General features: G+C 30.9%; 3 protein-coding genes across 3 annotated transcripts; all 3 read right to left on the minus strand.

Annotated features, from left to right (window-relative positions):
- Positions 1-1,796: 1,796 nt before the first annotated feature.
- LOC130817909 (uncharacterized) lies at positions 1,797-11,845 on the minus strand. The gene is made up of 2 exons (XM_057683876.1): positions 11,618-11,845; positions 1,797-4,577 (listed from the first exon to the last, which is right to left on the minus strand). Exons 1-2 carry the CDS (start codon positions 11,836-11,838, stop codon positions 4,307-4,309), a joined length of 492 nt encoding a protein of 163 aa, XP_057539859.1. The 5' UTR covers positions 11,839-11,845; the 3' UTR covers positions 1,797-4,306.
- A 6,276-nt stretch (positions 11,846-18,121) lies between these two features.
- On the minus strand, positions 18,122-19,042 carry LOC130818585 (uncharacterized). The gene has a single exon (XM_057684749.1). The coding sequence runs from the start codon at positions 19,040-19,042 to the stop codon at positions 18,122-18,124; it is 921 nt and encodes a 306-aa protein (XP_057540732.1).
- Positions 19,043-22,457: 3,415 nt separating this feature from the next.
- LOC130818586 (uncharacterized) lies at positions 22,458-24,030 on the minus strand. Its single transcript, XM_057684750.1, has 3 exons — positions 23,430-24,030; positions 23,041-23,280; positions 22,458-22,942 (listed from the first exon to the last, which is right to left on the minus strand). Exons 1-3 carry the CDS (start codon positions 24,028-24,030, stop codon positions 22,458-22,460), a joined length of 1,326 nt encoding a protein of 441 aa, XP_057540733.1.
- Positions 24,031-24,042: the final 12 nt, after the last annotated feature.

Raw genomic sequence — 24,042 nt, forward strand, 5'->3', positions numbered from 1 at the left:
GAAGTATCGGTTCGGGTAATTGCGGTTCGGTAAACCTAAAAAACTTACATTTTTTTGGGTCGGATAATTTTCGATTCCGGGTCGGATTTTCATGTCGGGTTTGTTTTGAACAGCTCTAATCAAAACAAAGAAAATTGTTTATTCACAATTGAAAAATACAAAACATAAAGAGAACATAAATAAGGTACTTATCTCAAATCTTGGAGAAAGAACAAATGAGAGCTATTACGAACACAAATTTTATTCAATTGGTGATAAACATTTTCTTTGTTTTAGCTTGTAAAGTACAAAATAGAGGCATAATCAGGACCGTTCCTCAGGATAGTTTTGAGGTGGAACTACCTAAGGCCTAACTTATAAAGAGTCTAAATTGAGTTAATTCTTATTAATCAAATTTAGTTTGTGCATAAGTACCTTATCATTATATGAACTTAAATTTGCATATTTATTGATATTAATGTGATGAAAAAAAAGAAATTATATGATGCATAGTTAGAGAAAAAAGAATCAAAATTTTACTTATATATAAAAACCCTTTTTTATGTTTCGCCTAAGACCAAAAAATAATCAGTAGCGGCACCGGGGATAATCAATTAGCCTCATAAAAATCACGTACTCCCCATAATCATTTGTATTTTACATTGCTAACCAAAATAACTGTTTCATATACCCAACTTTGGTTTTCACTTTATCTAACACTGGGAAATTAGTATATAGTAATAATAGAGGGAGTTTAAAAATAATCGATCCACCATAATATCAAATTATTAAGGAGTTATGAGTTTTGGCAAACAAAAAAAATCAAAGTTAATTATCAATTAAAAAAGAGAGAAAGTAAAGGAGCTTATTTGTTGTGAGGTTTTGAGGAGAGTACATGGAGTTTGAGTTCTAAACTACAATTATCTTAAGGATTAATTATGAGTTTAAGATTTAATTATTCTTTCATCATTATTAGTTGTTATTTTATATTTTTATCCCCATCATTTCATGAACTACAAATAACAAAAAGGTAAATTAATAAAGAATTAAATGTAAAGGGTTGTATAATGTACATTTCTCAAAAAAACATACATGTTTCATGCTGCTCTAATTACTACTCCTTGCATTTTCCCATAAAATTTGTGAAGTTCTTTCTAGTTTCTGCTACTTCATTTATATACTCAAGCTTTCAAGCCTAATTATCTCTTGCTCAGAGCTTTGACTGTAACCTCGAAATCCGGCCCCTTTTGGTAGCTGGGCCTTGGTCGCAGCACCTCCTGCCTACCCCTAACGCTGACACTGTCTAAAATTGATATGAATTTTCTATTAATAGGAAAATTTGAAGAGATTATAAGCATCATAGCAAGATTAATAGTCTTGACAATCTGCTATAAAATTCTAAAAACTGTTACAAGTAAAATAAATAACTTGAAATAATAAAACTAACCCACACCGAAGATAATTTAGACAATTATGTTTTCGGTATCTTGATACTAAACCGAGGTACTATCTAATTTATCTAAAAGCGTTAATTTACCTACTTGGTGCTTAGGCTTAAGAACTTAGAATACATTTGTGAGATACAACGGTTTGTAATTACATATAAGCACTATATACTTGATCCATGTGAAGAATAAGAGATTATATAAATCAAACTTAGAAATAAAATGAAAAAAAAGTAAGTAGTTTCCTTCACTTTTAATAACTTGTATAAAATGAAATTGGGAAGCAATGAGAGAAAATAACAGCAGAAACCTTAGAATTAATCTCCTAACATAAAAATTGGATTCAAAACTCCACGCACTAATCCCATGATCCCAACTACCCCATGTTACTTATTGACTAATTAGTGGGTGTAATTACGGTTAAAAACCGCCGATTAATGAACGAAATCCGCAAAAACATGCATCTAAAAGAGAATAAGCGCCGACTCGGCTTTCCCTTAAGTAACGAGTTGACTTTTACTTCTAACCAAAACTCAACTTTGCAAAAACTAAGTGATGCACTTGTCATCTATGACCGGCGACTCGCCGCTTAAGTTTTGTCTCTGTTTGTAATTTGTTTTGTTTTTCCTTTATTTGGACACGTGATTCTACCATTTTGTCCCTACTAATTTAATAGTACTTTTAGCCCACTATTTTCATCGTACTTGCCACGGGCTTATACTTATTATACATTTGTATAACCAGTATACTATAAATTATACTTAGAAACTTTTATACTTTAATTATCCAACAATCCTACCCCAAATAAAGTATATATTTATTTCTCTACACAATCTTAGATTGCTCCATCTTGTACATCAATGCTCAATGTTCCTATGGATTAAATTGACATCTTTAGCTTGACACTTTAAAAAATTCGTCCATATCTTTTCAAGAGCTCATAAAAGTCTATACATCCATCCTAACTTTTTAAAATGGCTAACTTCAAACTCACATAGATAGGTTCTTCCATACTTAACTTTCGTGTCCTTGTGATCCAACATATCCAACTAGAGCTCTTCAACTCTAGAATTAGAAAACTTTTTATTGACGTTATCTTATAACGTCACAAGTTATATCAATGCAAAAGGAACACAAAAATTTAAAGAGGTTCACCCAATGATGACTACGTCCTTTGTGGTGTGTAGTTACTTGCTTATATTATATCACTTGAGAAATACAACTCTTACAATAAAGTATTACAAAAGATGTAAAAAAATGCAAAGACTATGTGATTAGGCTTGGGATTTGTGTTTTATATGTTTGAATGTACATGAGAGCTCATTATTTTTAGTGCTAAATACAATTGATGAGTCAAACATACTTAAGACTAATAGTAAATACATTATAATAAGCCCAAGTAAATGAAACGATCACTCGTAGGATCCTATGCTGCTGCTGCCCCATATGCTTGTTCGAGCCTCTCAAGCGCTTGTTCGAGCACAGCAAAATCGAACCTACTGACTGGAGGGGGAAGGAGTGCTTGTTCGAGGGTGGGGAATCAGAGGCTACTGGACTCAGCTGCTGGCTTTGCTCGTTCAAGGTATTATACACCCTATAAGTGCTTTGAACAAGTCACATTGACAGAACCTATGAGCTGTTGGCATCCTTCATTAACTCTCATCATTCAAGCACCATAATTCACCGAGTTTAGGTCACACTTTTAATTCCTTCATAACCTCAAGAATTAATCACCACACTTAAATACCACATTCAACACATTAAATTACATACTTAACTCACCCATAAACTTACTTCTATAGGATTCCATTCCATAAGTCATAAATAAATGCACACATGAAATATGCACTCAAGTCACCATTAAATCTCAACATTCTCATATATGGTGCTAGATAAATATTCTATTTCAAATAAGAGAAAATAATACGAACCCGTAACCCTTATGTAGTTTGACTTTGATGCAATACTCTATTCTAATAATGAATGCATGTAATTTGTAATTTCATATTAATATATTTTTTTAATTCGGAGTAGAATAACAATGATTAAGCAAGATGGAATCTTTGGTTGTAGTGGGTATTATTTTAGTTAAATAGTAGTGTGAAGTAATAATTGTATTAAAAGTAAGAGATAAAATAATTATAAATAAAACTAAATGAAAAAAAATTCTGATTTATTAATGAAGAGAGAGAACTTTACATTTTGGAAGGAAATTAACAAACTTTTCAAATTAGAAAAATTTAGAGCTTCACAGCAGCAAACAGAAATCAGCCCTCCATTCCAAAAAATACAAAAGAGCCTTGTATTGGGCATTCTATAATTCCATGGATTGACATTAATTTTTCATCAAATCTGAAATTACAAGCTTGTAATCTAAAAAAAATGACTTTACATATTCCTAATGACACTAAATTAACAGCTCACAGAACAATAACAAGCCCCCTGATTCATCATAGAGGTTATGAAACCTCTCAGATTACAATTTATCATCAACAAATGAACTAACTGAACATGCTAAAAAATCAAGAGACGGGTAATGGTTTACCAAATGCTACTCAACCAAGTAATCAAAGTAAATTTTTCAGAATTTATAGGTTCAACAATTTGACATCACAGGGGCTTATACACATAAAACCAGCAACAAACATCAACCCTAAAACCAGCAACATAATACCAACAGTAGAACCAAAAAAACCCCAAACCAAAAGAACACAATATCAACAACAACACATAAAAAACAAACGAAAAAACAAACATCAAACATAAATACAAGATCATCATAATCCAGCATCAAACAACAACAGATAAAACCAGCTCCAATTTTTTCAAATTTAATTAGCAAAAAAAAAATAAAACGAAATATCAAAACAACCTTACAATCATTAAGCACGTTTTTTGGGGTTCAATTTTGCCCTAGACGCAATAACATCTTCAGAAGTGTTAGGGACAACCAAATTGATGTCATCTTCTACAAGTACCTTTTCAACAATAGGAGAAGTTGGTGGAGATTCATTATACACAGAAGTTGCATCATCTTCAAATACCTTTTGATATGCCTCAAGATCTTTTTTTGACCCCATCAAAATTTCATTGGAGTAGGAATGTGAACGACCATTGAGGGAACAAGAACACAACTCACCATAATCGCATAGGCTGTCATAAAGATATGAAGGAATTGTGGAGTCACTCTTAGACTCGTTTTCCATTAAAAATACTTAAAGATTCAACAGGAAGTTAATGGAGGATTCAAGAACAGGGGGCTTAAATTTCGAACCTTCGCCAAAAGAAACAAAACTAACCTCAAAATGATGAGAATAAATCGATCTACATTTTAATGCAGTTAAAATGCACTAAAAATGAAGAAGAAACATAGGGGAAAAGCCATGAAAATGGCGTTCATGAAGAGAGAGAATGAACTGTTTAAGAGGAAGAAGGAAGAAATGATCGTTCATGAAGGCAGTAGGCGTCATAATGAAAAATGCAAAGACCAAGAATGAGTAATAAATGTATCCGGATGATTCCGGGTACATTAAGATAAAAGAGGGTATTTTAAGGGGTAAAAGTGGGATAAAAAGTTTCCAAAAATAAAAAGTATTCTAAAGTGGAAGAATTTTTGAAACTATCCGTTATAGTAATGTGGAAGATCAAAAAAGAACGGAGGGAGTAATTAACTAATCCTTTTCATTTGTGGTGATGATCGAACTCCATTATAAAAATTAAAAGTTATATATATTGAACATTCCTATTTATTAGGATCGAGTATAATTAAAATGGTTGAATTAACAAAGATTAACATTGAATATTCATTCAACTAAATAAAAAAAACTCCTTGATCTACTCATCCCTAATCCTACTATTCGTGCTCAAATCCTCTATATTATTTCACACGTTTTCTAAAATCCTACATGTTAATACAATTAAATAATACTCTATACATAACTTTACATGAGGTACAAATAAGAAATAATAGTAGTGTTTTAATTTTACTAATTATATTAGTATGATAAAGTAATAATTTGAGGTCCTATCAAAAAAATTATTAGTATTAATAATAATTTATTCTTCCTCTGTTTCCTAATGTTCTTCTCGTTTAGAATATTCTATTTTAGAGAAAGAAATTTGATTAAGATTTTTAAGACATATAAAGATGATAAAATATATCTATGTGAGATCTCGTTAAATTCGACTTAATGTATACCTTTTTTATCATATTCTTTTATAATTTTTTTCTAATGCATATTTAAATAAATTAAGGCTCAAAAATTACTTTAAAAACTGTGCAAAAAGTAAAAGGGAAGAAAAAATCGACGGAGTAGTATCTAAAATCTTTATATAATCTAGAAATACCTAACCAACTTCACAATGTCCATGTACCAAAAAGACATTCTTCTAAAAGACTATCTTCTTAGGATACTTTTGTTTTATAGTTTGAAATTTATAATGTTATTGTATATCGAATTTGTCGATGTAGATATGATTTTTGTTGGACCAATAATTACTTATGTATACATTAAAATTATAATAGGATTACTTTGTTGTGATCAATTCGAATTCTACTTAGCTAAACAATAAATTTAATATAATAAAATATAATTAAGGTTAATTATTCCATTTTAAATTAAAATTTTAACTTTAAAAGAATTTCTTGAGGAAATGCGTGCGTAGCACGCGACCCCACAACTAGTGATATATAAAATAAGTGGAACATTAACTTCTCTTCAGAGTTCTCAATTAAGGAATGTCAATATGGACGGGTGAATGCAATGCCCAACCCCATACTCATACTCACCTAAATTTTTCATACCCATCACCTATCCACCACCCATTACAGATAAAATTTTCATACGCAAGCCTGCCCACCTAGGTATGCATTCAAATATCCATCCCCACTAACTATGGCAACCGGTTATATCCATCATATATGGGCATATCCAAGCTTTTAATAAAAATAAATATATAAAATTGATTCAAATTAGTACATTTTATATATAGAGCGATCAACTATGGGGCTAAACGGGTGAGTATTGGGTGGGGCGGGTGTATGAGACTAGGCGTGTAGATATGGGGTGGGTAAGACCTCGTACTTACCACCTACCTACTATCCATGACAGATACAACTTTTTATACTCATATCCACCCATCACCATATAACATTACCTGCCGACCATCTCAAAGTTGTTCAGAAGCGGGTCTCTTAGCTTGAGGTACTATGTCCACAGTTCAAAAATATTTTCTGCCCATCGGTAATTTTCAGCCGCAAGCACTAAATATTCAAAATATCAGCAAAAAGTGAAGAACACAAAATTGGCACCGTAAATATTTTTGAGTTCTTTTCCCCATCGCTTGTGGCACAAAATACTTCACTTGACGTTTTCTTTCTAATGAGAACTCCAGGTCTTTTTTGGGTTAGTAATTAGAGCAAGTCTTTGTACGATATCTTCTCGTTATGAGATGAAGTAGTATAATCACCTTATATATCTAATTGATTATAGGATTATTTGCAAAGAAACACCTTTTAAAACCCCTTTTTTGTAAAGAAACACCTTTTATAATTTTTTTTGTAAAAAAACACCTTTTAAGAAACTTTTTTTTTTAAAAAAACCTTAAATTAGTTTTCGGTGACTTTTGTCAACTTTCCGGAGTTGACTATGCCATTTGTCAACTTTCCGGCGTTGCCTTTTATTTTTATTTTTATTTTTATTGTTAATATTATTTTTTAAAAAATTTATTATTTTTATTATTATTTAAAAAAAATTAAAAATAAATAATAATAATAATAATACTAATAATAATAAAAATAAAAACAAAAAAAATAATAATTGTTTTTTAAATTTAAAAAAAAAATTTTATTATTATTTTTTTTATTATTATTTTTTTATTTTTCCTTTTGTTTTTATTTTTATTTTATTTTTAATTGTTATTATTATTATTATTATTTTTTTTAATTTTAATTTTATTATTATTATTATTATTATTATTATTATTATTATTATTATTATTATTATTATTATTATTATTTTATTATTATTGTTATTTTATATTTTTTATACTTTTTATTTTTATTATTATTAATATTTTTTTTAAATTTTTTTTAAAATTTTTTTGTTTTTGTTTTTATTTTTATTATTAATATTAATTTTTTTAATTTTAATTTTTATTATTATTTTAAAAAAAAATTTTAAAAAAATTAATAATAATAATAATAATAATAATAATAATAATAATAATAATAATAATAATAATAATAATAAAAACAAAAATAAAAAAAATAATAATAATAAAAATTAAAAATAAAATAAAAATAAAAACAAAAGGAAAAATAAAAAAATAATAAAAAAAAATAATAAAAAAAATTTAAAAAAAAATTAAAAAAAATTTATTATATTTATATTTTAAATTTTATTTTATTATTATTATTATTATTATTATTATTATTTTTATTTTTTTATTTTTTTAAATAATAATAAAAAATAAAAAAAATTTAAAAAAAATAATATTAATAATAAAAATAAAAATAAAAATAAAAATAAAAATAAAAACAAAATTCAACGCCGGAAAGTTGACAAAAGTCACCGGAAACTAATTTAAGGTGTTTTTTTTAAAAAAAAAGTCTCTTAAAAGGTGTTTGTTTACAAAAAAAAATTATAAAAGGTGTTTCTTTACAAAAAAGGGGTTTTAAAATGTGTTTCTTTGCAAATTTCCCTTGATTATAATAAGATTATAAATAATAATTTTATTATTATAAGTGATCACTTTAACACAACATTATAATTAAGGTAACTTATAATTGGACATTTTAGGATTATAACTTTATAATTGATCACTTCAAAGTTATAAATAATCATTTTGAAATAGTAAATATATATTGGGCCAACCCGTTAAAATTGATCTCACCGTAAAAGTGTCAAATTTGATAATTTGTCTAGTAATATTGGCTAGGTAAGAGCCTAAGAGTTAAATTGTTACCCAATTTACTTTACGCCCTATAAACCTAAACATTTTAATCGTTAGAAAATACAGTTTAACCATCTATTCTACTACCTTGTTCAGACTCTTATAATAGTATCGACTTGAGTGTCAGAGGTTATGCTTTAAAGGAATCATCCTGAATTTAAGATATCACCACGATGCAAGGATCTCTCAGGTGTTAGAAATAGATGTGTGCATTGGGATAATTGGATCGGTCAGATATTTTGCGTGTCACAGTGGCGAATCTAAGATTTAAAAATACCAGTAACACCAATAAACAAAGTATTAACGAGCATTATATACAAAACTTCAAAATTCATTATTCTATTTAAAAATTTGAGGAAAAAGAATTTAATAAGCAAAATCCTTGAACACAATTTTACTTGCGCATATTTGATTAGTACATGTCTTGTGTTAAAGTCAGAACCATTTTACTCGTACAATTGTATATTTATACATAGTCTACTTTTGAACAAAATAAGACAAAACAAACATATTTCCTCTTATTCAGTAACTTTGTCCCATAAACTTTTTCTACACTATCTAATACACTTATTTAATGTTTAAGCTCTAATAATTCTTACGTTACGACAAAAAATTATAAAAAGTAAATATTAATAATTTTTACATTGAGACGAATTAAACAAAACTCCACTCAAATACATTTTAACTTGCAAATTAATAAAATATATCAACTAAAAGGAAAATAAGGCAACGTTGATAAATAGGAGTATATTCCAAAATATCAATAAAAAAATATTCAAAAATATAAATTAAACGCATGGCTCTCTTCATCGGCCCAAAACCCAAATCCAACAGGTTATGTCAGAAAAGCAAGTCTACTTTAATCTGCATTCCTAGCTATCGTCTTAAAGCTTTGCTCTTAATATAATACCAGTTTCAATTAATGAAAAACTTCAATACATTTTCAAATTGAGCCCTTTTTTATGAAGAAGAGAAAGATAAGCTGAAAATTTTGAAAATTTGTAGGTTATGTTACCCTTCGTTACAATTTACATCCATCATTATTTCAGTCGGTTTAAAATTGAATTTAGGGTATATATTGTTTTTCACATAATCTTTGAAGTTGGGTAAAAGCAGGTTGACTTACAAGATCGAGTAAATTTCATGTCATCAAATCTGTTTTAAACATCTTTATGTTAAAAGCTGATTATTTAAATGATGTTTAATTATTAATTAATATTAAATGTCAGTAATCATCATACAATCTAATAAAAAGCCCATAAAATTTCATATGACATTCTCATAGTGATTTGCCTTATGAAATAATTTTTACCAAAATTAACATCAACTTATTACTTAATATATGAGTAGTACTATATGACAATTAGATATGTTATTTTAAATTTTCTTCAAATATTATATTTTTGAATTTAAAAGATACATAAGATTTCCAATTAATGTTTCTTAGAAGTATATTTTTTGCTTTTTTATGATCAAGTATTTGCTAATTAATACAGATTCTCCATTAAAATTTTAATTTCTAAAATATTTCATCAAAAATAAAAAGTACATAAAAATAAATAATTATTTCAAGAATGACAAAAAATTATTATGACAACGTTGGTGGAAGATTACCCATATTGTCTTAAAAAATATGAGTACTTTAATTAATACTTATATTAAGAATCGGATATTTTTCATTAAAAGTCTATCTATTTTAAAAAAATAATATTATGATCTTATACTGATAACATATTATAATTGCATCTCTATTTAAAAATTATATTTACATTTATTTTTTTACCTAAAAAATTCATATATTATACGAGTTTCTATACAAGTATGTTATAAAGGAGGAAGGAAGACGTGGGCCTGTGGGTTATTCTCCTCCCAACTCCACTATGTATACTTAGGAAATTTAATTTAACAATCCTCAAAATGAAAAATGTTCTAGGTCTAAATAATATAATCTATATAATGACTAATGAGTTTTAGTTTAAATTTTATAAAAAAGTGTTACATAGCATTGTCATAGGGTGTTTAAATATATTCAATTCGAAATAACCAATTTGGAATATTCGTTATTCAGTTTAAAAATAGTATAATCTATCCGAATTTTGAAATATTAAATCATTTGGATCAAATTTTCGATTTTTAGTGGTATTCTGGATCTGGATCCGGATTTAAATATTGGCAAAACTAGATATCCAATTTTCTATTTTTTTTATTAGGTTTTACTTTTTTTTGTAATATATATATATATATATATATATATATATATATATATATATATATATATATATATATATATATATATATATATATATTTAGGTTATTGAATTTACTAATATGTACAATTCTCAGCTATATCTAATTTGCATAGCTAATTTATTGTTGATTAATTTAGACTTTGAAAAATCCAACCATACTATAAAAATATTTTGTTTTTAAATTTCAAAAAAAAAAGCTTGATTAAAAGAAAGGAAAATGACCTTAAATATTTAAGTGTAGAAAAACGTAAATTTCTTTTAAAAAAGCCCAAAAAACAATTGAATAATTTAAAAACCAAATATCCATCAGCATCTGATTTGGATTAAACTGAATAGTCGAACTCCGAAAGTCCGATTTTTTCGGATCGAAACTGGATCGTGATTTTCACTTTTCGGAAATAAATATACGGATCCAATATCGGTTTTGAACCCTCCTAATTGTCTTATATACGGATCCGATATCGGTTTTGAACACTCCTAATTGGTAAGGAAGTTCTTAATCTCCAACATATGTTTCTGATTATAATAATTTTTCATTACCACTTAATACTATCTTTTTATGTGTTAGTATTTAAGAATGAATTTTGCAAAGAAAAAGTAATTAGACTAGGACAAGCATCACCATAAATTTCATTAAGGAGTATTTCTAGCTAAACTAAGTTAAGTTTTAATATTACCTTTTTTAAAATGATAAGAGTCACAAAAATAACACTTATCAAAAGTTTCTATAAATTTGTCTCAATATCACAATATCACCAAAATACATAAAAGTAGTACATACTATTTTTATTTTCTTCCTTAACACAAATCCTAACTTATTTATTTTCAAATCTCACTTCTAACACCCACCCATTACAAATTCTATGAAGATATAAACTAATTTAAACTAAGATTCATGAATTTAATCAAAACTTTAAACTTTAAAAGCACTAATTTAAATAAGGATAAAAAGCTCACAAAAATAGAAGAAGAAGAGAGAAGAGCCACCACCTGGGCTGTGCGTGCGGTGGCCGGCGGCTGCGATGTGTCGATTTCCGACTTGGGGCAATTGCGGCTGGCGGCTGGCGGCTGGCGGTCCAGTTGGTGGCTGGTTTGGCTTTGTGAGGGAGAGAGATGGAGGAAGGAGAAGAAAGCAAGGAGGTTATGGAAAAATGAGAAAAAAGTGAGGATGGGTAGACGAGAGAGTAATTAAATTCTGAACCCTTACCCATACTTTACTTGGATATATTATCTATAAGACTCAATAAAAAACATAACTGTAGCTCATACTAACTTTAATTTATTTTAATAATAATAATAATAATAATAATAATAATAATGACAACGAATAATAATAATAATTGACTATTTAAATAAAAGAAAAAAAGTATATATTAAAAAGCTAAATCAATTATTGAATATAAATATGTTAAAATTATTTTTTCAAATTATTTAAAATATAAAATTGATGTAATAAATAACAGGGTGTTACACACAGATTTTTTCAAAAAGTAACGCTTTTCACAAGTGTTACTTTTACATCAACAAAATTACTTTTTAACAAAAAAAAAATCTAAAAAAATAATTGTAATATTTTTTCGCAAGTAAGTAACATGTTCGCACGGTTCTTACTTAAGCACAGTTTGCATTTAAACTCAACCCTATATGTGTGTGTCTATTATAGAGCTCAGATTCAATAAAATAGTGTTTAAAATAAGAAGGATAAGAAATACTATACATCCTTGATTTTAATAAGATACAAAATCTAAGATCACGATAGAATTGCAAAATCTTTATTGTAAAGGTCAGAATATTTACAAAAATGATATTATAAAGTAAATCTAAAAAATGTTCCGATTTTCAATTTTCTTTTTGTTAGATTGGTTTTCCTCTCAAGTTTTTTGTTTAATTTTCCATAAAGTAAGGAAAAACTTTTTTTCATGTACAATTAAAACAATTACATGCTATTTTTCATTTTATTTTCAATTGAAATATGAATTATATTTTATAACTTATTTTAAAAGACTTAAATCTAATTAAGATTTACAAATATTCACAAAGAATTATTATAAATTTTAGTTTATATTTCACCATTAAACATGATCATACTAAAAAATGCCTTATAAAATAACATTTAAGTATACAACATTAAAGAGGAACTTCAAATTCTTATCGCTCATTCCTTAAAAGCTTTCTATTTAAGGAACAATTAAATTTTTGCAGAAAATAAAGGTGGGATAAATTATCGACTTTGCAAGAAATATTTCTTCAAGTTTGCTTAAACAATATATGTATGACAAAATTACACATTTTTATGTGTAGTAATGACATAAGAAATTAGCCTTTTGTTTGCAAGAGAATTTGAAGGGGTTTTTTCTTTAGCAAATTCTTTGTGAAACATTTATTTTTTAAATAATCAAATAATTATATATATATATATATATATATATATATATATATATATATATATATATATATATATATATATATATATAAAATGTAATTGATTTTAAAGTGAAAAAAAAGGTTAAAAAATTTTAGCAGGAAGCCATATTTAACAAAAAGAAAAAAAAAATATTAATAATTAAGCACTTTTTTGCCAAAAATATAATTTCACCAAAGTTTGAAGTTTCATGTCACCTCTTTGTAAGTATGAAAACCACATGGAATCAAGGTGAAAATTAAGCTAAAATTTAGGCATCCAAAATTTATAATATATATTATTAAGTGATATTATTATTTCATAAATGATCCTACAGCGGGCAAATTCTCCGCTTCCTAAAAATCATAGTTTCTCTTTGGTCACTTATTCTGTTTTTTTTTTTTTTCACAAGGGTAGTAATTAGGGTTGTTTAAAAATCGGGTCGGGACTGAATTTTTTTGTTTATTGATTGTAATGTATTATGATTTTTACGATCCAAAAAAGCGAATATTCAAAATTTCGAATTCGGATTGATTCGATATCCGGTTATGAACCGCCCTAGTATGTTCTTTCATTGATTTTTTCGGGGCTAGCACACAATTGATCTAGATGCAAGTGGACTAAATAGAAGTGATACCAATCTTTGAGTTAATAGTACATAGTAGTTCCACTAGTGGAAAAAACCTCATTTGCTACGGTTTTTTTGCCATTATTTGCTGCGGTTTTGGCCCCCAGCAATAGTGATAGCAGCAAATGTCCTACTTTAAATGCTGCGGTTCAAAACCGCAGCAAATAAGGGCATTATTTGCTGCGGTCATGGGCAAAAACCGCAGCAAATACCTCTCATTTTTTTTTTCTTTTTCCGTTTTATCCTTATAATAATGCAATTATAATACAATGTAATAACAGTGATTAATCCAATGATAATCACAGATAATCAACATTAATCTCTTTGTAATAATAAACTCTCGCTCGTATATATAATATATATACACTCTAGTATAAAAAATAATCCATACTAATTACAATTTATCAAGGACAAATATTAGAAAGATACGCGGCAATCTTGTCTTTTAATTCGCGCATCTCTTCACTTCTCAAAGGGCGTGTTTCCCTCGGAATATCATTTAAAACCTATATATAATATTAAAATAAAAGATTAATATAGAAATAAACATTAGATTAGAAGAAATAAAGATGATGTTTCCTGCTCCAGAAGACTTGAGGAGTGGATGTGCAAGTTGCGACAGATGGTAAGCTGATTCAAAATTGCTTGCCATCATTTCTGAGAAATGCTCTGCTGTGCAATCCATAGTACTTGTGGGTGTAGGAAGGAATCGAGGGAGAAGGAGAAGGAAGGAATCGTGGGAGAACGAGAAGGAACGAGGGAGAAGGAGAAGGGATCGAGGGAGAGCTTCAGAATCAGAGATTAAAAAAACCCAATCATAATGTTATAATAGTCACATTTAAAATTTTAAATAAAATGGAAATTACAGGTTCCGGTCTACGGTTTAAGGTTTTCACCAGACTGAAATTTATTACGGTTTTCCGTTTCGGTCTGGTCTGAAAATTTTAAAACCGGGACCGGACCGGAAACCTTTTTTTTAATTAAAAAAAACGGACCAGACCATTTAGACCGTAGATCAGACCAAATATTCAAATTACGGTTTGATTTACGGTTTAGACCAAACTCTGTTCAGCTAACTACTATATGTTAATAAGTTCGTAATTCTAGGTTGTAAAAAAGTTTACATCTTGCCTTTCCCTATTTAGTTCTTTAATTACTATAGCATGATGTTGTACAACTATAATAAATTAGATTTAGTTTAAGTTGATAAATTGGGCTACTAATAAAAATTAAGATACAACATGATTAGAATACAAATAATTTGTGGATATTATAAATCTGAGAATGATTAATTGGAGAATGAGACTCGGAGAGGCAATGTGTGTAAGAATGACTCAGTTGCCTTTCTCATTAATGTTAATGTCAATATATACAAAGATTGTCACTATACTTTAGGAAACTAAATATTTCCTAATATTCTACATAATCACAAAGATTATACAAAAATATGCAAGAAATCAAAGAGATATTATTCTAAGATATTCTAAGATATTTCAATATTCTAATACACCCCCGCAGTCGAATCGGGCGGTTTGGAGACGTTGAGACTGGAACAAAAATCATCAAATAATAATTGAGGAAGGCCTTTGGTGAAAATGTCAGCAATCTGATAACGAGATGGAACATGAAGCACCCGAACATCACCACGTTTAACTTTTTCTCGAACAAAATGAATATCTATCTCAATATGCTTAATGCGCTGATGATGGACCGGATTACCAGCTAAATAAACGGCACTAATATTGTCGCAATAGACAAGGGTAGCTGTGGTAATAGGACAGTGCAGCTCAAGAAGTAAATTGCGAATCCAACACGTTTCAGAAACAACATTAGCAACACCACGATATTCAGCTTCAGCATGGATTTGGAAACAGTAGTTTGTCGTTTAGCTGGCCAAGAAATTAAGTTCTCACCTAGAAAAACACAGTAACCAGAAGTTGAGCGGCGAGTGTCAGGACAGCCACCCCAATCAGCATCGGTATAGGACAAAAGAGTTGAAATATTAGAACGATGTAACTGCAGACCATAGGGAAGAGTACCCTTGACATAGCGAAGAATGCGATGAATAGCAGCCATATGTTCAATGCGAGGATCATGCATATAGAGGCAAACTTGCTGAACAGCATATGAAATATCTGGGCGAGTGAAAGTAAGATACTGTAAAGCACCAGCTAGGCTACGATACAAAGTAGGATCTTCACAAGGAGAGCCAGCATTAGCACAAAGTTTGTCGGAGGTAGCAACAGGATTAGCAACAGGATTACATTGGGACATGCCAGCCTTTTCAAGAATTTCAGAGGCATACCTTTGTTGAGAGAGAAAGAGGCCCGTAGAAGTACGAGTAACAGCAATACTCAAGAAATAATTAAGAGGACCCAAATCCTTCATGGCAAATTCAGAGCTAAGTTTGGACATAATGGACTCACGAAGTGAATCTGAGGAAGCTGTGAGAATAATATCGTCCACATATAATAGCAGATAAGCAATATCAGAGCCATGACAATAAACAAACAAGAAATTATCAGAAATGCTGTTAGAAAAGCCAATAGTAGTTGCAAAAGTAGCAAACCGTTGATACCAAGCACGAGGAGCCTGTTTGAGACCATAAAGAGACTTACGAAGAAGACAAACATGATCAGGATGAGTAAGATCACGAAAACCCAGAGGCTGATGCATGTAAACAGTTTCAGTCAAGTGACCATGTAAAAAAGCATTCTTAACATCAAGTTGATGAATAGACCAAGACCGGGAAAGAGCAATACTTAAAACAATGCGAATAGAAGCAGGTTTCACAACCGGACTAAAAGTTTCATCACAATCGATGCCTTCCGTTTGAGATTTACCATCACCAACAAGACGCGCTTTATAGCGCTCAAAAGAACCATCAGACTTGGTCTTGACATGAAATACCCACAAAGACCGAATGATATTAGCATGAGGAGGACGCGACACCAAATCCCAAGTATGATTTTCAATTAAGGCATCAAATTCTTCTTTCATGGCTAACTTCCAGTTTGGGTCACGTAGGGCATGAAGAGGAGATGTAGGTAAAGGTGAAAAAGAAACAGATAAAGCTTGAGAGTAGTATTTGGGATTGGGTTTGAAAATACCATGTTTACTCCGCGTAGTTATACCGGTGGAGGAGGAAAGAGGAGGTGGGTTGATTGGGCTGCGTAAGGCAAGCCCAATAGAGAAGGGGGAGGAAGGAGGGGATTGTTGGACTGGGCTGCTTGAGGCAGGCCCAGTTGAGGGGAGGGAGGAGGAGGAGGGGTACTGGATTGAGGCTGGCCCAGTAGGAGAGGGAGAGAAAAGAGGAGGTATGTGGACTGGGCTGCGTGAGGCAGGCCCAGTTGAAGGAGAAGACAGGACAGGGGCTGGGCTGGTTGGGGAAGCTGGACGGGGTGGAGTTGGGCTGAGTGGAGTAGACCCAGTGGGGGAGGAAGAGAGAAGATGGGATTGGAGTGTTACTAGGCTGCGTGAGGCAGGCCTAGTAGGGGAGGGGGGAGGTGGAGAGTGAGGGAGGTTATGTGGGCCGGACAGGAGGATAGGCCCAGTTGAAGAAGGTTGGCAGAGGTAAGGGGAATGAGGTATTGGGCTCAGATATGGAGTAGGTCCAGAAGATGGTGTATGGGCTGTTTTGAGCAAATTAAGGGGAATATTATCATCTAAAAATTGATAGTTTGGGGAAGATGAGGAAGGTGATTGAGAAAAAGGAAAAGTGGCCTCATCGAAAAGAACATGCCGAGATATAGTGATTTTACGGGATGAGAGATCATAGTACTTGTAACCTCTGTGAGAAGAAGGATATCCTAGAAATACACATGGAGCGGAGCGTGGTTGAAGCTTGTGGATAGTAGTAGAGGAAAAAAGAGGAAAACATAAACACCCAAAAACCTATAAATGAGTATATGTAGGAGATTTGCGATATAGAATATGAGTGAGAGTGAGGTTACCAAGAAGTTTAGAAGGAAGAATATTGAGGAGATAAGTGGCCATGTTTAAAAGGATCAAATTCAATGGAAACCATATTATCATGAGTGAATTTTCGAACGGAAATGAGATTTTTAATAAGTTTAGGTGCATGTAAGACATTTTTGAGGGAAAGGGATTTTTGGGAAGAAGGAAAAGAAATATGCCTGTGACCAAGAACATGAATTAAATTACCATTACCGACAACAATAGCATCATTGAATTGATGCTTTAAAGGAAAATAAGGAAGAAGAGTACCTTGAGAACGAGTCATGTGGGATGTGGCACCGGTATCCATATAAAATTGCTCATCCGGAGTAGATAAAGAGAGAGTGTTCATGGCATGATCGATGTCCGTAGGAATATAATTTGAAGAAGTATTAGTCCCGGTGTGATAGCTTTGTGCCGGTCGTGGACCAAGTACACCATCAGAATATCCATTGTTTGAAAAATGAGGAGCCCAAGATGTAGTAGGAAAGGGGGCAGCAGGCTGGGCCTAAGTATGTCCGGCCCAAGAAGGCCTCCCATAATAAGAAGAAGAAGGAGAAGGACTTGGGCCAGAATGATTGCTGTTGGGCCGAGATGAATGAAACAAAGTAGGCCTGAGATGAGGCTGCTGCCAGCGTCCATACCCACTGGTGGAGCCATGGTGGCTGCCACGGTGCGTTCGGCCACCACGACGAGAGTAGCGGTGGCCACCACCACGGTGGTGGGAAGGGCTGCGGTTGTTAAATGGAGCGGAATTTTCAGAAAAAGTACCTTTATTTGAAGCAAGAAGAGCCGAATCTTGAGCGGGAGAAGTATGCTTATGATTAGAGCGTTCTTCCAATTCCAACATAGAACGAAGAGTATCAAAGGAGGGAATAGGATTCATATGTTGAACCAAAGACCGAAAAGTTTTGTACTCCGAAGTTAACCCATAAAGAACTTGAAGAGCCAATCGATTGTCAGTGATGGAAGTGCCAAGATTATTAAGAGAAGTAGCAATACTTTCAATTTCATTGCAATAAGACTTTACATAGGAAAAAGTGGATAAAGAAATGTCATTAAATTGAGATTCAAGATGAAGGATTCGGGATGTCTTATTATTTTGGAAATTGTTCTCAAGACGAGTCCAATCATCAAAAGCACAATCATCGAGACGAACTATAGTTTGAAGAAGAGAGGGATTAATAGAGCCATAAATCCATGTACGAACAATGTCATCAAGACGTTGCCAATCGGAATATTTATGAACTAAAACTTTAGAGGAGTCATCGGGAAGAATATGAGAATCCACAAGGTGAGAACGACAATGAAGTTTGAATAAAGTGACCCAAGTATGAAAATTGGAACCATCTTCATTAAGTTGAATGGGAATACTTGTTTTAATGTTAGTAATCAAAGTAGCGGGATGAATTTTGGTGGGAGAGGCCATGAAGAAGTAAGATTAAAGAAAAGGAGGAAGAAAAGAAATACAAAAAAATGGCAGCAGCTGGTGGAGCAAGGCTGACCGGCAGTAAGGAGAAGGAAAAAGGAGTCGGGATCAAAAAAACGAAGCTTCTGATACCATGTAAGAATGACTCGGTTGCCTTTCTCATTAATGTTAATGTCAATATATACAAAGATTGTCACTATACTTTAGGAAACTAAATATTTCCTAATATTCTACTACATAATCACAAAGATTATACAAAAATATGCAAGAAATCAAAGAGATATTATTCTAAGATATTTCAATATTCTAATAATGTGGTTATTTGTCCTAAAAAAGATTTCTAGCAAACCTATTAGGAAATATGAGAATAATAAATTTAGGAAATTCAAAAGAATAAAGAGAGTATTTCGAATAGTAAGATAAAGCATTTTATCAAAAACACCTAACCATTAAACTTGATTAATTATTTTGGTGATTTACAAATTATACAACATATTCTTATTCTAGCAGTCCTATTATTAGGATCAAGGAAGGATGAAACTTGTATTACAGAACTTCTATTACCATATCGAATAACCAATTCAATCTAAAATTTAAGATCGTGGTTAAAATAATATATCTTGTTTACTCAATCATATTTCTTAGATGACTATGAAAATGCACCTAAAAAACTCTCTGAATCTGGCTTTGTAATATGAAAATGCTGAGGAGGTCGATGCTTATGCTTTTGTATAACTGGGTTGCAATCATTTGGAAGACTAAGTTACACCAAAGTGCATATATTGCTCTTTGTTTGCTAAAGATAATAATATAGTGCTAAAAAATCCCCCTAAAAAACCAGTCATTGGTAAACTATTTGGTCCAATGTTGACCATGAGTCCATGACCTATCATCATTATTATTTTACCCAGTGTATCTTACTTATGGGAACTATGATCATGGTCTAAAGAAGAAAGGAAGGCGGCAACTCATACCTGTAAAAGAGAGTGCAACTAAAGAGTCTTCGACTTGAGAATAATCCATTGATAAATCCTTATAAAAAGCCTTAGTAGAATTTCCATTACGCATCTAAATTATGAGTTACTTCCTCCGTTCCATAATACTTGCTACATATTCTATTTTTGGCAATTTCATATTACTTGCTACATTTCCATTTTTAGTAATAAAACAATCATTTAAAATTCTACCTACCCCTATTTTTTTCCTACTCTATACCTCTCTAACTTTTTTACCTACCATTATTTAATCTTTATCTATTCCCAATTAAAATTAATATTCCCTCCATATTTATTATTCTCATTAAAAAATCACCTAATCTCCCATAACTCACCATCCCAATTAATTATTTCCTCCATTAAAATACACTATCTTAATTAATTAATTCTCCCATTTAAACCAACCTTCCCAACTTCTTAATATTAATGGTAGGATTGATATTAGCCGTTGGATTTTGTTTGGCCTTGATCTAACCGTTGATTAATTTCCTATATAAACTAACCCCTACCCACTCCTAACACTAATCTCATTACCCGTCCATTGCCGTTTCCCTCTCTCTCTCTCTCATTCTCTCTTTCTCTAACAAATCTCAGAAAACTCAAACTCTTTGGCTTTGTTTGTGATTTCAATTCTTTGGCTTTGAATCTGATTTCATTTCTTTGGTTTTCTTTCACTATATTTGACGAAAAGAGGGATTAGATCTGGTTTTGTTTTTGATCTTTGGTTTTGTATTTGGTTAAAGCTTTACATTTGGGTTTTTCGAAATTTCTCTAGTTCTTTTGGTATATTCTTTATACTCTTTGCTTTCATCTAGTATGCTTTGATCCGAAAATCATAATCTAGTTTTAGTACTTTATCAGATCTGTTTTCATTAATGATATTCTTGCATGTTGTTTTTATGTTGATATTTTTTTACTTCAATCCGCTCTGTTTTTTTTTTCATGTTTATTTTAATATGATTATGATTTTGATTATGTTTTTTTTTTGATTATGTTAGTCCTTCACCAGATCTGATTTGATTTATGATATTGTTGCATGTTGTATCTGATCTCTTTTTTTTTTTTCTCATGTTTATTTTAATTTGATTATGATTTTGATTATGTTATTTTTTTGATTTTGTTTTTGGTTTGTTTTAAATTCCGGAAAGGAAGATCTGGTTCTAGTAGATGATGAGATCTGTTTTGATTAATGATTCTCTTGCATGTTCTTATTTTGATATTTTTAAACTTTGATCTGCTCTGTTTTTTTTATTTAATGTTTATTTTAATACGTTTATGATTTTGATTTTGTTATTTTTTTGATTATGTTTTTAAGCTGTTTTTAATCCCAAAATTATGATTTGGTTTTAGTCCTTCACCAGATCTGGTTTGATTTATGATATTGTTGCATGTTGTTCTTATTTCGATTTATTTATTGTTGGATATGTTAGATCTGATCTCTTTTTTTTTCTCATGTTTATTTTAATTTGATTATGATTTTGATTATGTTATTTTTTTGATTTTTTTTTTGGTTTGTTTTAAATTGCGTAAAGGATGATCTGGTTCTAGTAGTTGATGAGATCTGTTTTGATTAATGATTCTCATCCATGTTCTTATTCTGATTTTTTTAAACTTTGATCTGCTCTATTTTTTTAATGTCTATTACTAATGATAAGATTTTTATTATGTGTACTTCATCTGTTATGTTTTTGTTGCTACATAAGATTATTAAGGAGATGGACACAAAGGAAAAATCGTGCGACTCATTAACTGAATCCCAAAGAGAATGTATGAAATATGATAATACATTTGGTTCGTAGTATGATCATTATTATTTGAAATGTTGGGAATTAAATTGTACTGATGATCCTGATCAAGAACACCCACCTTGGTACTACGGTTTACCAGATGAGGAGGATTATGCATTAATTGATAAGGTGGACCATAAGCCAAAGCGGCCACGCAAGACGACAATCCGTGGTCTTAACTCATGAGCATTCTAACTTATTTAATTATTATTGATGATGTTTATATTTATTGAAAATGTTTTTTTTGTTAATATCTCAATGATGATTGTTATTTGCTTGATGAAATGTGTACATAGTAGTGTGTTTCATTGCCACCTTAGATTATTGGACATGAGCAGGAGATATTAACACATGGTTAATGTGTTTTGTCTCATTGCCGTTTCAAGCACTAAGATGAGGCTGAAATACCTACATTTGCACAATTTCAAATGATGTTAATCGTTAAATCTGAGAGTTAAATAAACGTACACAAGTGAAAATTGGAATGATGAATGATGTTTAACTTGCTTAGTTTTTTTGTGTGACATAACTACCTCAATGACTAAATGGAGAGGTGTGCATAATTGTATAGTTACAAAATGTTGTCATAAATATTGTTTCCTTTACAAAATGTCTACATATTGATAATTAATTTCAATCATCGTGCGAAAGATCATTGAGATTAATTATATCATGAGATAAAAATTGGCGTGCTGCATCTATTAGTTCTTGCGGGATTTCTAATTGCCTGGGCAACATACCCAGCCTGTCCAGTCTTTTTTTTCCAATGTGTGGATTCTTATAGTTATTACCGCCTTTAGCTTTTAGTACCTCTATCATGCATAGTTGATATTGTATCCAAGTGTAGTTTAAAAGCTTTGGTTCAAAAGTGTCGTACGCATCATTAACCGCCTTTATCAGATCATTGAGGTCTTTGGAAAATGACTTGAATTGAATTGATTGTAGAGCACTAAACAATCCCAAGTCCAAGATGTTCATATCTGGACTAGAGGCCGGTTGACAAACTAGTCTAATGTTAAATCCGTCTTTCTTGGCTTCTTCATTGAATGCATGATCATTTATTAAAATATGCGGCTTGGCGTTATCTTGTTGAATCCAAATATCTTTCACCCCATTTGCTGGCCATTTTGATCTTATTGCTGGTAGACTTCAGTGATTAGTTTGTCTTGTAGAATGTCGCGTGTAACTCTTGTTATTGCTCGTAATTGTGCTGTACCCGCTGGTCTCTTTTCTGACCTCCTCATTGCATAATGAGTCTCTGTAAACGGAAAAATTCCTATTTTCCCATCCCACAACACTTCACCAGCTGAATTAATGTGAGGTCTTGCAACAGCTGCTATAAACATCACTTTGCCTATGAAATTTTTATTTTGCACACATCTATATGGCTCCTCCTCTTCCGAAGGGAATAAATAATACCTCTGTGTTGCCCTACTCATGTACAACCATTTTTCATCTATGTGCACGACATTATACATAAGTCCGAATTTTGGTATATTATCTATAGTGGGTGGTATTATTTGGGATAAATGAAGTTGATTCTTCTCATTTTGTGGTCATGAGAAAGTTTTGGTTTAATTGAATTTGTGTGTGCTCTAATATTACCGGATTTCATCATTCTATAAACTTGTGAATGACCAATGCCTAATGCAGTGGCCATTGCTCTAATTATGGTCCTCTTTTCAATTGGTACAGCATTAAGCAAATTCATGTCAAAGACTCTTGGTTTCCTACCAACTCTTCCCCTTTTCCTACTATTAACATCAATTACAATGCCATTTTGCATTGATGTTTTGGCTGATTCCCACAGCCTTGCTATTGTCCACTTAGATGTGTTATGTTGCAATGCAATTGTTTTAATTGTACCCCATGGCAAACGTCTATCTGGTTCTTTAGACAAACTAGTTAATTGTTGTACAATTAACTTTCTGGTCTGAACTGGTAGTTCCCTCTTACTACCTACTGGTTGTTGTCTTAATGTTTGCTGTTGGTTCGATTCAGTTTCTCTTTCCTCCTGTGTTAATGATTGAATATGGCTTATGGGTTCCTCTAAACTCAAACTGACATCTATGTTTCCATAATTCTCACTTGTGTACTCATCATAAATGTCATATTCAGGATCTATATTAAGGTTTTCAAAGTAAGAAATAAATACCTCAATATCAGGATTAATGAATTCCTCTTCTTGAAATTGAACCTCAGCCATTTGCTATTTTTG

The sequence above is a fragment of the Amaranthus tricolor genome, chromosome 7 (genome assembly GCF_026212465.1).
Source record: "Amaranthus tricolor cultivar Red isolate AtriRed21 chromosome 7, ASM2621246v1, whole genome shotgun sequence".
Taxonomy (NCBI): Eukaryota; Viridiplantae; Streptophyta; class Magnoliopsida; order Caryophyllales; family Amaranthaceae; genus Amaranthus; species Amaranthus tricolor.